The 16051-nt window shown below is 33.6% G+C and overlaps 6 protein-coding genes across 6 annotated transcripts; all 6 read right to left on the reverse strand.

Moving 5' to 3' along the window:
* Positions 1–53: 53 nt before the first annotated feature.
* On the reverse strand, positions 54–1253 carry TpMuguga_02g00275 (uncharacterized protein; the record flags this gene model as incomplete). The annotated part of the gene is made up of 1 exon (XM_759748.2): positions 54–1253. One exon carries the CDS (start codon positions 1251–1253, stop codon positions 198–200), a length of 1056 nt encoding a protein of 351 aa, XP_764841.1. The 3' UTR covers positions 54–197.
* A 1103-nt stretch (positions 1254–2356) lies between these two features.
* On the reverse strand, positions 2357–4339 carry TpMuguga_02g02290 (uncharacterized protein; the record flags this gene model as incomplete). Its single annotated transcript, XM_061305552.1, has 1 exon — positions 2357–4339. Exon 1 carries the CDS (start codon positions 3821–3823, stop codon positions 2357–2359), a length of 1467 nt encoding a protein of 488 aa, XP_061162114.1. The 5' UTR covers positions 3824–4339.
* Positions 4340–4606: 267 nt separating this feature from the next.
* Pole2 (DNA polymerase alpha/epsilon subunit B family protein) lies at positions 4607–6074 on the reverse strand (the record flags this gene model as incomplete). The annotated part of the gene is made up of 10 exons (XM_061305553.1): positions 4607–4686; positions 4719–4797; positions 4861–4968; positions 5001–5185; positions 5278–5328; positions 5360–5410; positions 5474–5686; positions 5757–5880; positions 5927–6028; positions 6060–6074. The coding sequence occupies 10 exons, from the start codon at positions 6072–6074 to the stop codon at positions 4607–4609; spliced, it is 1008 nt and encodes a 335-aa protein (XP_061162115.1).
* Positions 6075–6300: 226 nt separating this feature from the next.
* On the reverse strand, positions 6301–7305 carry TpMuguga_02g02285 (uncharacterized protein; the record flags this gene model as incomplete). The annotated part of the gene is made up of 5 exons (XM_061305551.1): positions 7033–7305; positions 6655–6940; positions 6522–6620; positions 6377–6473; positions 6301–6315 (listed from the first exon to the last, which is right to left on the reverse strand). The coding sequence occupies exons 1-5, from the start codon at positions 7244–7246 to the stop codon at positions 6301–6303; spliced, it is 711 nt and encodes a 236-aa protein (XP_061162116.1). The 5' UTR covers positions 7247–7305.
* Positions 7306–7361: 56 nt separating this feature from the next.
* Positions 7362–13987, reverse strand: TpMuguga_02g02535 (uncharacterized protein). Its single transcript, XM_759750.2, has 5 exons — positions 13592–13987; positions 12994–13560; positions 9201–12927; positions 8331–9094; positions 7362–8220 (listed from the first exon to the last, which is right to left on the reverse strand). The coding sequence occupies exons 1-5, from the start codon at positions 13887–13889 to the stop codon at positions 7388–7390; spliced, it is 6189 nt and encodes a 2062-aa protein (XP_764843.2). The 5' UTR covers positions 13890–13987; the 3' UTR covers positions 7362–7387.
* A 151-nt stretch (positions 13988–14138) lies between these two features.
* Positions 14139–16049, reverse strand: TpMuguga_02g00280 (uncharacterized protein). The gene is made up of 6 exons (XM_061305349.1): positions 15804–16049; positions 15668–15738; positions 15528–15638; positions 15455–15495; positions 14650–15415; positions 14139–14618 (listed from the first exon to the last, which is right to left on the reverse strand). The coding sequence occupies exons 1-6, from the start codon at positions 15895–15897 to the stop codon at positions 14247–14249; spliced, it is 1455 nt and encodes a 484-aa protein (XP_061161321.1). The 5' UTR covers positions 15898–16049; the 3' UTR covers positions 14139–14246.
* Between the last annotated feature and the right edge of the window lie 2 nt (positions 16050–16051).

The raw sequence follows: 16051 nt of genomic DNA on the forward strand, positions 1-16051 counted from the left end.
ATACGTTAACTGTAATATAAAAAGAAAATTATTTTAATAATATATAACACATATTAAGAATCCGAAGAAATGAGAGAAAAATTAAACTCTGACACTATCGTATCCTATCCTGGGCTAGGTAATTGGATATGGAATGGTTTAAAAACTCTTTGGAGTTTAGATAATCGAATAAATATGCATAAGGTGTGAAACGTGAGTTATATTGTAGGGTTGTTAGAACGTCTACTGAGAAACTCCCTTATTTCATTCACCTTTTGGTATACTTTATGGTCAGTAGAATATCGTAAATAGAAACACGTCTCACTTATGGGAACGATGGAAGTGTTTTGGTTGGTTAGATCGAGATCATCACAGTCAACTTCAACCGGAAACATGTCGGGGTTGATTGTGAGAATTCGGCTATTACAGTCGAATTCTAATTCAGCTAGTTTCCGATCTTCCTTACCCAAGAGACACATCTTGTCAAAAATTTTGATACCATTGGTTTCATTTGATGGAAGAAATCGATACTTAAACTTACCGAATGGATAACAATCAATGTCATGGTCCAAAAAAGATGTCTCATAAGGTGCAAGTAGAAGGTGTCTACGGTAAATCTCATCCTCAGGCAATTGATTCAATAATGGGTAAATGCACTCAGCGACTTCGATGGGAGTCGTGACAACCCGTAAATCCTCGATAAATTCTTCCCTTGGTGATGAGTAATCCGCAAGTGATGGTGGGGCTCCTCCAATGTTTTTCTCACGAACCATTTCATTGTAAACTGGAGATCCATATGATTCAGCAGTTTTTTGGTCTGGAAATGAGAAGAACTTGATAAAAGAGGGGTATTCGAGAGTTTTTCGTTCCCAAGAATTCCCTTGTTTTCGCAATAAAGTGACCTTTGCCGAGTAGTAAAGTAAAAAGCCCTCATCATTGAATTCAAGCCTAAGTGGATAATCAAGACCGTCATGGCGATGAACAACTTCACCTCTCCACTTAAACAGCTCTAAGTTCGAACCTGGCCAAAGGTTGCAAATGAATCTACGGTCTTTAATATAGGAACTGAGGAAATCATCAGGAACCTTAATTTGATTGCCATTGGAATCATAAGTTATCGGTTCAAGCCTTGAGCTAACATAATAAAGAAGCTGTGAACACTGTTCATCGTCATATGGCTTAGATTCTAAATACGACGCGTAAAGAAAATCCAATCCATCGGTAGGTATTACAATTCGAGGCATTACACAACCAAGGTCGTCCTCGATAAACATTTTTAGTCCGTAATAGATAAGGCTAAGGTATAGAAGAAATGAAAGTCAGTTAAGCTATAAATATATCGTGATTACTAGGTTGACAATGTGATAAGAATCAAAAGCGGAATGCTATGGTGATATAGTGCCGAGAGATCTAATGTAAATTTCGGAATTAAGATGTCTCTGTAAATGTTAATATAAAGTGTGAAATGGATAATAAAGTAAATTATGAAATAAATTATAGAAATAATTAAAAGATGGACTGTGTAAATTAAAGTATGGAAGTAAAGTTACGTCAAATGGATTGTGAACATATAATACAACTTGATAAGAGAGTAAGATTTATTAGATCTATGGATCCGTAGAAATTATACTTAATAATAAGGATAAATTGGACGATGTAAAGGTCGAGATAATGAACATACGATTGATATTATGGATCTTATAAAAATATGAAAAAACTTGGTCAATATGTTTTAACAAACGAAATAAATTTTTTGGGGAAAATTTTATAAAAAAAGGACAGTAAAAAAATAAGAGAATTAATACAGTAAATGTGTTTACTGATCCGAATCTCGAAATATTGTGCCCAACACTTGATTGTGCAAAGGGTGCAACGGCATTGTTGTATTTCAAAAGTTTTTAGGCCCATTTTCTTATAATCACTCTAAAAAAACAACAGTATAAACAATTATAAATTAACTCTGTAACATGGAAATGTGAAAAAACATTAATTATTAACATATACATATACACATATCATATAATATCTACATTCAACACATAATTTACATATATCATAACCTTCCATTCTTTTTTATATTAATTTACTTAATATTATTTTTAAATTTCTAATTTTAATTTAAATGTTTTAAAATGTCTTACGTTATATTAAATTTAGGAATAAAATTCACAACATCGTAACTGAAAATTTACAAACATTATTAAATATACACACAGATATATCTTCTTAGTTTTTTCATCAATATAAATATATAACTAAATTTAAATCTAATTTTTATTTTTAAAACCCACTATTGAATCCATATAATATATTAATATTATTCCTTTATCTAAAATCATAGCACTTAAGACTATAATATATAAAATTGGATAAGATATTAACGACGGAACTTTTTTCTAATATCTGTCACTTCCCTTAAGTAAGTCTTCCAAATCCCTTTTTTTCTTTCACACCTAATTGATAAATTACTACACAAACCTGTAACTAATGGCATACAGGTGTAATAAGTCATTGTGTACGGATATTGTTCTGACTGCTTGCGTTTATAAATTGTTACATCGTCAAATTTAATCTCATCACATTCATCACATTCTTTAATATTATATTTAATTGATCCAAAGTGCGAACACGTTAAATCATAGTGTTTCTCATTTAATTCTAGATTTTCACCATTCTCATTGAGTTGGAATAGTTTGAAATGTTTTGGAATATAATATACCATCGGAATCCAAATCTTGTTACAACGTCCTCTCAATGAAACAATAAAATATGTCTCAAATTTTAAACTTATCGAAAACATATAATTATCATAGGTAAATGAAGAGGGATAAGGGTCACCATGTTTATGCTTCCAAGCGAGCTCATATTCGTAATGCCAAATCTCAGTACACTTAACACCTTCCTTAAATTTATACATACGTTGGTCCTTGAAAGGTTTTTTTATTCTGTACTGATTGTCATCAATTTGAACCCTATTACCAAACTCGTCAGTTGTATATAATTTTAAAAAGTGAACCTTAATCTTTACTTTTTGAATTTTGCCATCATTGAAACAAACGTTCATATCATTATTGTAGTCTGTGAAGTAGATTTTGTTAGGAAATCCATTGCTTTTATCATTATTATAATTCCAGTACTCCTTGCCATTATAGACAACCCTATATAATTCAGTTTTGAACCTAATTGCATAAAAAAAATCGTCATATGAAACATCACAATCATCAGAGGATATTTCAATATCTTCCATGTTGTAGAATTTGAACTTCGTTATATCTGGCCTCATTTTACCTAAATAATCAGTGTTATATCTGGGATTATATTCAAGATCACGATTTTCGGTTAATTGATAAAATGAACGAGTAGCATTTATTTGTAAATCATAATAACCTTGATAAAATGTATCATATGAAATTTCGGGGCCGTTTTCCACTTTTGCGAATATAAATCCTTTTTTAATGTTAAAATCCCTATAACCTCCTGAGCAATATGTTACATATTTATCTGTGGACATTATCATATTGGAATCAACAAAAACATGGATAGCGTTAACGTCAAATGTATCATCATAGAAATTACACTCATATATGCAGATATATTTTGGTTTACCCTCATCTAATTTTAGTTTCTTAACAACCTTTTCATCTTTACAGTCTTTCAATTCACGTTTAAAAGTAAAATGTGATGTGTTGTAACAATCATAACCTTGATAAAGGTTAATAGAATTGGTTTTTACATGCATTTGAGCCTTGGGACAGGGAATAGTCATTATTGAGTCATTAGATAGATGAATTGATAAAGTTGAATCTAATAAATTGAAACACAAAGAATAAAGGTGACCATACATAGGATTATCGCAATGGTCATATATTAAACTCCCGGAATAAACAACGATTTCACAATAAGTATCAAATAAAATTTGTAGATTACTCCTTTTAAGATCGTAGTAAAAATAATCTGGATTTAAATAAAATCCATTGGTTCCGTACACATGCAATTTGTTCAAATCGACTTCAGTTTTTATATTAATCCAAGAACCATCACAAGATTTGTGTAAAAGAATTAAATTCCCTTCATAAGGAACGATTACTATATACTTATCATCACCATCGTAGAATAATACTAGATGTGAACAATCATTCTTGTTACAAGATTCCCAAATAACAAAGTCACCCTGTTGTATTTTATTTACATAATTCCCGGTACATAAAGCATATTCTTTATAATCATTTCTGCTAAAATATGAATATTTGTCACTTTTGTCTTCATTGTTAATATCCAAGACTATTAGTTCTGAAAATTGTGGATCATTCAAAATTTTATTGTCATCATACTCAGTTAATTTACATAAATTATAATTAATCTTTGACATTATAAAATTTAATGTTAATTATATAATTAAAACATATAATGGTTTTCATTTATAGATCTATTAAATATACTCTTAATATAGTACATACAAGTTGTTTCATGATCATATTTTGTATTAACACTTTTTAATGTATTAATTTATTATTCAACTTATTACTGTGATATAATGTGATCCTGTATCTTATTGAATGATATTTTTTGAATTAAATGTTTAACTAAAGTTTTAAACACATAACGAGTTATATGAATTATTTTAATGTTAATATATTGTAACGACATTAATTGTATTGGAGGTTGAATCGTATGAAATAACGTCTTTAACACCGTCGATATTGGTACCTGAATATGTGTCAACACTACTGTTCAGATACCACAGTTTACTATTGTACATTTACGGCTAAGTCCATGAGTTTTAACAAAAGAATCCGAACTAGAATCACCCAAACATATCTAAATCGACATTTGTATGACTGAAAATTATATGCGATTGCTAATTACGGAATTTGAACTTACCAGATCAGGTAAAGGGTGTAGGAGTAAACTTGAATCATGACTTAGTACAGTTGATAGACCAGGCTTATTAGGCAATAAATGACTCTGACCAACTATTGTCTCAACCAACTACAATAATAAAAATGAATTTGAAAAATTACCATATCTGAGAGGTCTTTACTGTTGGCTGAATAATTTGAAGTCGTAATAATTGAGTCGAGGAGAAGATGACTCAGGATATCATGCCTGAAAAAGATCATCCTTCTGCCCCAATGCCTTATTCTACACGGGTTAGTGGCCATTATAACACGTCCTTTACACTCAGGCCTAGAACTTTCCAACCTCTCTACAAACATCAACATATTTAAAGAATTTAACCGTTTTCTGCTATATAAAATGATATATAACCGTGTTTTGTGTACAACTAAGAAATAATACCTTTGAAACGGTTGGTAGCAAAACTTAAGAGTGGATTTCTTGGAACTCGTTCTGTACAAATTGGGTAAACTTATTGACATACGTCTACACAAAGTAGCGTCCTTAGGCCCCGGAACGAAAACCATGTAACAGCCTGAACAATACAAGTTAAGTCATATAATTTAAATTTTAATAAGTTCAATGTGTAAAAATGTACTTGCCAAGATCATTATGAATTTGGGTTTAGTGAGTACTTTGAAAAGTGCCTCGAATCCTGATGAGTACGATTCGTACGAGTTTGTATTTGACTTAAGTTCAAAAGTGTCTGTCCAGTTGCGATAGTGATCGAAGTTATACTCAGATGAGTTGAAGTTTCCCATAAATATGAAGCCGGCTGGTAACTGTTGCTTTGAATAATTATCCATCAACGCTATATTAAAATTAATGTAATCCTAAGAAGTTAATTTAAAAACTATTTAACTCTATATTATTTAAAATACAATTGAAAAGTCGTTCAATTTGTTTAATATTATCTGAATTGTCCAGATGTAGGTCGGTAATGACAAGCCAATTAGAGGACATATTCTTTATAGATAAAATATTCGGTAATTCATTGAAGGTTACCTACACGTTATAGTATTTAAATAATGTTATTATTTTTTAAACACACCAGCTCCATTGGATTATGATTGCCACCGAACAGGTTTAGGTGAGAAACATCATCTTTACGTGTGAGTGGAGGGTGTGTCAAGCCTCTTACTTCAAATACATTCTGATTAATATTTATAATAAGTTAAAATTACCTCCAAGGGTATCATCACACCGTATATTATAACAACTTGCCCATAACAGTATATTCCAGTAGTTATTTTAGACTAAAATTAATTTTTCAAAACTTGATAACAAAACCATAATATATAAAATTTCATAAAATAACTCTATAAATCATTGTATATCATACTTCAGGTGCGATTTTAATTTTTAACTCAACTAAGGAGCCTTGAATACAAAGATCACCGTATTTAGACTTGGATAAGTTCCCAATCAACAATTGAACACCTAAACATAACTTAAAACTTAATCATACTAATAACACGTAATAGAATAGTTAAAAAATAACCTTCAGAACTGAACGATACTGAATCGACGCTAACTGCCATAAGATAAGAATGCGATTCAATCCCAATCCATTCATTAAAATTATATCCCCGGCACCTCTAGAATGTTATTATAAACTCCATAAGCCACTATTTATACTTACAAACCTCCAGTAATAGCTGATAGCGTACTGAACAGATTTGGTCGATTGGATCTGCATGTGTTTCCTTATCGTAATCATCGCTATTGAATGAAGAAAGAAATTTCTATAAACGGAATTAATATATGTAAAATACCTGCTTTTTTGTAGAATAATACACTTTAGGAACGTCTTTAAATGCGTTATATATATAAACTCCGTTATTATTGAACTTATTCACGAAAGTATTCTCGAGTACGTATGGGAATTTATTATTAATCAGTTGAATAAAATTATTTTGTGCGATGTACAATTCAGAATTTGTAATCTCATTGATTATAGAATCGATTTCCTGAGTCTCTATTGACGATAATTTAGTGTTATAAAGGCTCAACACTAGGTGATTCCATACCCTGGAATCAACATACACATCTTCACCAAATTGTACTAAAAAATAATCAAAAATTCAAATGAAAAATACTAAATTTTTATGAGTCAAAATTAAATCATAAATTAATTAATAATATAGAATTTGTTACTTGAATAGAATGTCGGAGAAACTGAAATGATTTTGTCAGAGAGATGCTGTAAAATGTCTTCAGAAACTCGTAAGCTAATTCCATATTTAATTAAATTTGAAACGATTAAATGTGCGTTTGTCTTCCTGGAAACGAAGTCTACATGCGGCTGGTGATCACCAACTTCATCGTATATTATTGGAGAGTCTTCATACTGGGTAAACAAGACTTCCATAACGATTATTTATATAAATTAAAAAAATGATATGGAATTAAAAATAATCACTAAATTCAATACATTACACCCAATAATACATATGATACACATAACATGTATTAACTGGTAAAAGTAAGGAATATTGACAAAATTAAAAAACTAGTTAACAAGTGATTTGATATAATTTTTAACAGTTTCCAAAAGCTCCAAATTATCATGTGAGTACTTTTCCACCAACCTGGTCAACGAATCAACATCATGGTATATTATCTTTATTGCTGATTTCGGGAGCCTATTATCCCTGCTTTTATATTTTATTATGTAGAAGATTGTCTTGATAAAGGCGTCAAAGAAGTTGTTGTATGCGAACTGGATATAATACTGCGGTATTTTATCAATGAAGAGGAAGATGCTCTCTGGGAACTTTTCCACAATATCTTGAATCCTGTATCCGTTACTGACTTCTGGCGTGTATAGGTTATAGAAAATATGATGTTTGAAATCCACCAGTACCATTTTCCACATAACTACCGTGATGGTGTCCATGATCAGCTGCTTGGATTCACGCTTAAGGATCCTCTGTGACGCGAAGATGAGTGATGACAGTGACTTTGAGTGTGGGATTTCAAGCAATTGGTGTGGCTCAATGAAGAAAAACCGGTCCACATTCGAGACCACTGAAGTTCCTATAGCGTTATGCACATACGAATACTCCGGGTCCCTCTGCCTAATCTGGTTATAGTAGAATCCGAATATATCCTCAGGCACCTTAATTAGGTTATTTGAGAGGTAATCCATGTTTGCAATGCGTGTAAGGTCCTCAAGTACGGACTTCGATTTAAAGTTGTTACTGTACTTATCAATCAGGCTAACAATGCTTGAGAATGAGGAATTTTTAGGTGACTTGGCTCCAATTGTGTTCTTCAGCCTCTTCCACAATGTCTTCTTAGTTTTCTTTTCATCTTCTCCCACCTCAGCTCCAGCTCCAAGTCCTATTACATATTGAAAATATTAATACTACCAGTTTCTATATATCATTAAATACTAAAGTATGGGGGTTTAATTGATCTTGTGGTATATATTAAATGTATAAAGGTTATACCTGATGGGATCCCTTCGATGATGTTGGCATGTATATTGTAGAGATTACTGAGTTTGTAGAACTTCAGAAGCGCCTTATTGTAACACCTGAGCGAGTTTTCGCATGCGCTTGTGAACGGCAGTATGAGCCATTCAACTGGGGGTGAGAGGTGAAACGACGCCTTCAGAGATGCGTTAAGCACCGTGACCAAGTTTACTACACCTTGGGTGTACATGTTCGCACTGCTAATTCTCTTCCACTCCTCGTTATCCACAGAAGAATCTACCATGTCTGACATTGAAACGAACTTGTGTTCTAGAGCCCTGCTCAGGTTATCCTTTATGAGTTTTAAGAACTCGACGTATCCACTCACCCTATGGTTAGAGTTTTTGTAGCAGAAGAACATGCAGTTCAATAGCCTCTGCTCCTGCTGGACTGGGTCACTTACGGGTGCCCTCACTATATAACTAGAGTCGAATTCTCGCTGTAACACCATCAGCTTTCTGAACTCCGGCATTACCATCTCATTATTAATTTTAAGGTTCTCATACAGTGTTTTGTAGTGCAATATGCTGCAGTTTGAGAGGAGAGACGCGAACTCTCCGAAATGGAGGAAGCCGTTCCAGATATTACTCGATACTGTGCACTGGTACCTCAACATCTGCAGCATCTCCTCGGTAATCAGGGGAATCAAGCCGTTATTGTCCAGCGATGGATCACTCGTTTCCCTTACACGTTCCACGCACTCATTAACGAATATCTTTGAATTTTGATTCACGATGTATCTACAACATTTTATCAACACTATTTATAGTGATGCTATATGATGCCAAGTGTCTATCAACATAAATATACTTATATATATAGTTGTTATGGGAAAAAGGATCTAACCTGAAAATGTTAACCATATTGCAGCATGACTTGTCAGTATCATCATCTGATTCAAACAGTGAAAGGTTGGGAATATGATCTGACAGCCTTGGGTAGAGAGCTCTGAACAGGATCACGAAAACTGAAAGGACGTAGAAGAGTCCGTCGGATTCTACGAATCGTGAGAACTCACACAAGCACTTGAACAACTCATTCTTAAAGTTCACACAGGCCAACCTCAGGGATAATATTGTCATTACGGTCCTCTCTATTGAGGATGGTGTCAGTAGGGAATAGTCATAATTGTACTTTACATCAACTGAACCTCTATTTACAGAGTTTGACGATCCGACTACAGAGTAGGTTGATTTGGCCGATGATGGGCCAATCTTAGCTCCACTACTAATTATGTTAGGAGCATCATTGCCTGATATAATTGCAAAGAGAGTTGGGGACTGATAATTAATCAACTGCGAGATTATAAAGTGGACCTTAGTGTATGGGTCATTTGAATCCATCGTCTTCATCTGTGTTAGTACTGACTTTGAGAGGTCATTAATACTGGACAGAGTAATGAGCTCAATGCAGCTTTTATCATGAAACGTGTAGTTGGGGAGCAAATCCTCTGGAGTAAAGTTTCCTCCTATTTTATATTTGAATATGTCAAAAAGAAGATATGAATCCAGTTCAGACAATCCAACTGGCAAATAGTGCACATTTGTGGGCATCTGCAACAGTATATACAACTGCTTAGCAACACTTTCTGTTATCTTAAACTTCAACCTCGCCATTGCTCTTAACCGTTCTTTTATTCCTGTGCTTGATAGTCTAAGCCTCTTGAAAATCTCGGATTCATCATCTAAATTGGTGGTTTGTGTAGTGTATTCTACTGAGGGATCTCTTGTTGCTGGAGAGGTGACTCCCTCCAGAGAATCTGGATCTGACGGTGTATTAATTTTATAAAACCACAGTGATGAAGCGGCCATGATTGCGTGTGAGATAAGAGGGATTTGGTTTTTAAAGTTGCTGTTTTCATTGTCCGTAACAGTGTGCTTGAGGAGGTTAAAGTTGGGCAAAATCCCAGTCTGCATAAAGGAAGAAAGGTATAGAATGATTTGAAAGCGCTGCGGGAAGTCTGACATTGCAATATCATCACAGCTCAAGTACTTGTGAAGATAACTGCAGATTAAGAGCACCACCGGCTCCTCAATGCTAAAACTCTTTGATAACACTACTTCATCTACTCGATGATTAAAGTACTTGTTCCATTCATTATTCGTCTTCAAATCTCCTTCTACTGACTTCATGGCCTTCATTTCCTCTTTCCTTCTTGCTTTATAAGATAATTTAGGGTTGTTCTGGGAGGTGTTAAGAATTGTTTTACTGGCTGATGTCATGCATCTTTGGAAACACGTAGTTTTGTTACTTCTGACTTCAGCGAGCATAGAAATGTTATGATCGTCGTAGAAGCTCAGGTTGATTGCGAAATCTTCTTGTTTAAGTTGTTTCATTGGGGTTTCATCTTCTGGCAAATTAAAATGTGATTTAAACTCCTCATCCAAATCCTCAACCAGCACCAACTTCCTCAAGAGTTCCAGCAACTTAGTCTTGATCTGACTACCATTGTCCTTACTTTGTTCCAAATTATTAAGCAGACCCGTTCTTGGCGAATCAACCGACCTTGATTTATCCATTTTACTTACTGCATACTGTTTTAGTGTGTTCAATATACCTAATGAACCCAATAACTCCTTCAATATCGAATTTCCTATTTTATCAATTAGTGGCATATCTTTAAATTTAAAGCCGTGTAACAACTCTTCTTGTGGTGTTGTTGAGTTAATACACCTTAGCCATCTATCTTTCAAATCCGTGCAGTGGTTTGGTATTAGGTATATCACTCTCGAGAGCTTCTGCAGGAGTGTTATGTGTACGAAATGGAGTTGTCTATACATCCATTGGTAAAACTCCTTTATCACAAATAACTTTTCACTATGGATGACAATATCTCCCTTTGAAAATGAGTCAATCAGTAGTAAAATTCTATATCTTGTGTCCATGACATGCAACTTAATGGCCGGTGAGTGTGCTGTGAACGAGTCTCTAGGTTTCAAAACTACGTCCAGGATGCCATACTCAAAGTCTGACACTGACGTCCTAAACCTATACGTCTCTATGGTCTTCCTCAGTTTAATTAGGACTTGCTCCAACAGGCCTAAATTTGCTAACAAATACTCTCTCAACTCTCCCGATTCTTTGTTCAAGCATGGGTGATTAATAAATGCAGACACGTACTGGTGCAGTAGTATTAACATTTCAAGGGAAAATATTGTCCATTGGTCTTCGTTCATATAATTATCGTATAGTGAATATGGTAACGTTCGTAGGACAGCTCTATCTGACAACTCAACGAATCCATCTTCCGACCTGGGACTTTTAACGGATTTAGGTGAATCTGACTTTTTAATTTTTTTCGAAAGTTTGTCATAATCGATAATCGGGTACGAATTGTAGTCTTCCACCAATTTTACTATGTCACTTATATCATCACTTAGCCAATCAAATTGTGACTCCAGCCTTCTTTCTCTGCATTTATTAAACAGGGACAACATATGTTCATCTAATCTACGTCGTGTTATTCTCAATATACGTTTAGGATCTCCTATTACTCCTGGATTTATATGTTTAAACTTTTCTTCCTTATTTTCTGTTTTGGGTGAATCAAATCCCTCATCAGTGGGTTTACTATCTTCATTTCTATACTGTTGTTGCCCAACTTCTTCAGCTGGTTCTTCTTCCTTATCACCTTGATTCTCTTCAACTTGTGATTCAAGTACTTCGGTTTTAGATTCTTTATGAGCTGCAACACTGTTTCGTTCCACGTGGTCGATAAAACTACCATACTCATCAGAATCGAGATAATTTGACTCTAATCTAAGCAGCTTCATATTCTGCCTAGGTTCAGGGTCCTTAGTTTCATCAGCATTAACCAATTTACCATTGTTTCTATCCGTATCCCCAACATTAACCCTGTTTGGTGAGTCGTTTAAGTGCGATGGTGATTTTGTGTGTATTGGAACTGTAACATTTAGGAGCGTTGTGGTGGTTAATTCCATGATGTCAGATTCATTCCCCTTTGAAATTTCTGTTGGTGTATATTTTGAATCACTGCGTTGATCAAACTCATTCCCTGTAATCTTATATAAATTATATGTATCTTTAGCGTTTTTTTGATCATTTTCTAGACGGTTTCCGCTGGAATAACTGGTATCATAAATATTGTTGGCGCTTGGGGAGCTATAACTCGTGTTATCTAAAGCTGTATCGAATTCTTCGTCAGATACATTTCCTGATTCATAACTTTCTACAACAGTGCTGGTCATTTGATCTTCTTTAGCACGTTCTGAACTCATGGGTGTGTTTTCTGCTGGTGCTTGAGTTTCAGAATCTATTGGACCTGGGGTCGGTGGAATCCATAATCCTTCGTATGGGTCATCCGTTGGAACGGACCTTGAGTGTACTGGCTCAGATTCAACTGTTTGTCCCGAGAGGCATGATTCAAACCTTTTAAAATCGTTGTTTGGTGAGAACTTCACCACTTCATTCCACATCACTTCCAACTGTGAGTACACTCCCTTTTTGTATTTAGCGTGTTTGTCCATCCAGTGCTGAAAACAGGTAGAGAATAGATCCAACCTCTTCCTCTCCAAAGTACAGAAATTAGAATGGTACTCGGATGGACTTTCCCCTATGTGGAATATATCTCAGCTTTATTAATTATTTATTAAATATTTATAAAAAATAAAAATAATACCTGTAGTTGAATTATTAGTTTTATCGTTAACTCTCGACAACTGTGACACAACATCCGCTTGCTTTTTGGAAACCTTACTGATTTGTGAGAGTACATCCACATCTGCGTTTTTGAAATCTACAATTTCCCTGAGCTCAGGTGCGTTTGTAAACAAGTTTTGTATATTATTTCCAAGTGCAACCTTAGCTCTCACTGTCCTATTTTTCGCTTTTGAAATTAGCTTGGTATCAACCTGGTCGTCTGAGGCCAGGTACTGTGCGAGTTGTGACTCGTATGCTAAACAATCCTGGAGCTCCTTATGTGATTTGAGTACTACATCAACGTATTTACGTATATTACTATGGGAGTAATTAGGCGAGTTTTTAAACTCCTTAAGCTTTGGGATGAAGCCTGAAATATCTTGTCGAAACGCTCTGTTTTCATCCTTGCCAAACGTCTTCAGATATTCGTTTGAAAATGATGTTAGGGGCACCACTACTGACTTATCCAAGGAGGCTGAAAACTGGTTAGCTTCCTCATAAACGTGGTTCAAGAAGCTCAACATGCTCCGCATCACTGTCAATACTCCTAAAAGTAATTAGATGATTTTAAAACGAACCAGTTTGTTCTGCAGTTGCCGATAGTATAACGTTTGATAAATTAGGTGTATTTCCTCTAACCATCAGCAATGCTTCGGAAGCTTGTGGCGTTAAACTACCAGAAGAGGCTATATTATAACATGTTAGTAATTTTTGTTCTGTGTCCTTTATTGAAGCTGCGAATGTACTATAGGATTCGGACAGATCTTGGAAAACATCCCTCAAAACCACCAATGAATCCAATGAAACGTCTGTTTTAAGCCTAAGAAGCGGGTGTAATAGCTCCTTCTGGCTTTCTGATAAGTCATTTAACTCCATTATTACTTATTTATGATCTATTTTACAGAAATAGAGAAATTATATAAAAATCTTTAAAATTGATAAAAATTTAACATTATTTTTATATATAAAATAATATCCATGGCGTAAGTGGAAAACATATTTTGATATTATTAAAATTGCATCATGCCACACTCATATATGGCTTTAAATACATTACATGATTTTTTCCAGGTTTAAACATATAATTTAGAATTAAATTAAAATTATTTTTTTGTTTATAAATATTACTGACGTAGATTTTTAAACCTATATTATATTATTTATGCTACACATTTATTATTCACTCTCTTCCATCTTATCATTGTCTTTAACATTTGATAATATTACTAATTTTTACACGTTTAATAATTTGTAACTACATTCTGTTAATTTAATTCTTGAATCAATTCTATAAACCTTTAAATTGTGGTCATTTATTATTTTAGTACCTAAATCAACCCCAAAATCTCTTATCGGCTTCTCTTTTAAATTCTTTTCATTTATATTATATGGAACTATTTCTAATTTATGTAAGATTTCAACATTTTCATCACTTTCCACTTTAGATTGAGACGTGTCAGGACAGTCGCTGATACCTTTATTGGAGCCGTTAGGATTAGGATTTGATTTGTATCCCCCGTTTTGAATACTCAGATGTGGTGTAAATTTGACAGATTGTATGACTTCTCTGAAAATGAAGCTTGTAATTCGAGTAACTTGCTTGATCTGAAACGAATTACGGTGATAAAGATCTTACCTTATTCTCTTCATCTTTGTCGTTAAAAGTAGATTCATTCCTATAATCCTTGGAAATAATAGATATATAATTTTTTCCAAGATTCCTTGACGTGGTCATTACCAACGATACCATATCCTTCATATGTTCTTCATCAGACTCTCCAATCCAACTCTCAGGTATTATACATTTAATAGCAAGTCCACGATCATCAATGTCAAATATTGCTAAATCTTCCTTGATATTTCCTTCAACTATTTCAAGATCGTTATATCTATCATAGTCAGAGGGTAAATTATAGTCAAGGGACTTCGGTGATGAAGAGTATCCAAGATTATAATCGTCTGAATCAGTGGCGCCTAGTGAAATTATGAGATCGTTATATACATTTTGATCTGATAAATCAAAATCGTCTCGTGTTTCAGTAGGGGTTTTTGATTCCGGTGTGGAGATTTCTTTCTTGTCAGTCAGCTTAAGACAATTGTCGTAGTCATCTATAATTTTTGCGTAGAAGATTTTATTTTTTTGTTCAGAATTTAACGAGTCTGTATATATTAGAAATATTGCATGGATTTTACACAGTCTTATGATTTTCTTAAAATGAAGGTCGGATTTTCTAAAACCCAGTTGGTTAGGGGTAAAATTATCAATCCAGTTATGTAACGCGAGTATCGAGTCTATAACCAATGAGTGTATTTTCAACTCTCCAAAATTCAGAGAATAGTGCAATGATCGTAACACCAAGTTAAATTCATATAGGTTCTTCACAGGTAAGTATAAAAAGTTTCTATTTGTTAATAATGAGTGTGTAAATAATGAAACTTACGATAAATATGATTCGGCCGTTTTCTTTTCCTCAATGTTAACCTATCATTAGACGTATATAAAATCACACATACTATGTTTTCAATTTTATTGGTTAGTATCTCAAAATCGAATGTGTTGTCAGTAACTATGAGTACTATTTTACCCAGAAGACCCTCCGTAGTGAGTAAATCCGAGATTATGTGCTAAAAAGAATATTTGATAATAAATTTACCGAAATTAGAAGAGATTTGCCTGATCTCGAGGGGCCTGAAATCGAGAGAATATTATTCATACTATAATTTCCTAAACAAAAATATTTTAATAAGAATAAATATGAATATGAAATAATACACTTTATTAAAACATACTGATAGAGGAATCTGAGATATATGGGCATGAATCTAGAGAAAATTGCTTCTTCCTGCGCCTCAAAACCCTTAGGAATGAATCCTGTGAATACATCTCTTATTATCATCAATTTAACCCTTTTTGTCAAATTTTAAATTAAAAATCATAATATTACTCATTTAAAACAATTTAGTGAATAAATGTGAATAATTAAACTACATAACCAATACAGATGCTACACATTCAAATAAAATTTAAATTTGAAAAT

The sequence above is a fragment of the Theileria parva genome, chromosome 2 (genome assembly GCF_000165365.1).
Source record: "Theileria parva strain Muguga chromosome 2, complete sequence, whole genome shotgun sequence".
Taxonomy (NCBI): Eukaryota; Apicomplexa; class Aconoidasida; order Piroplasmida; family Theileriidae; genus Theileria; species Theileria parva.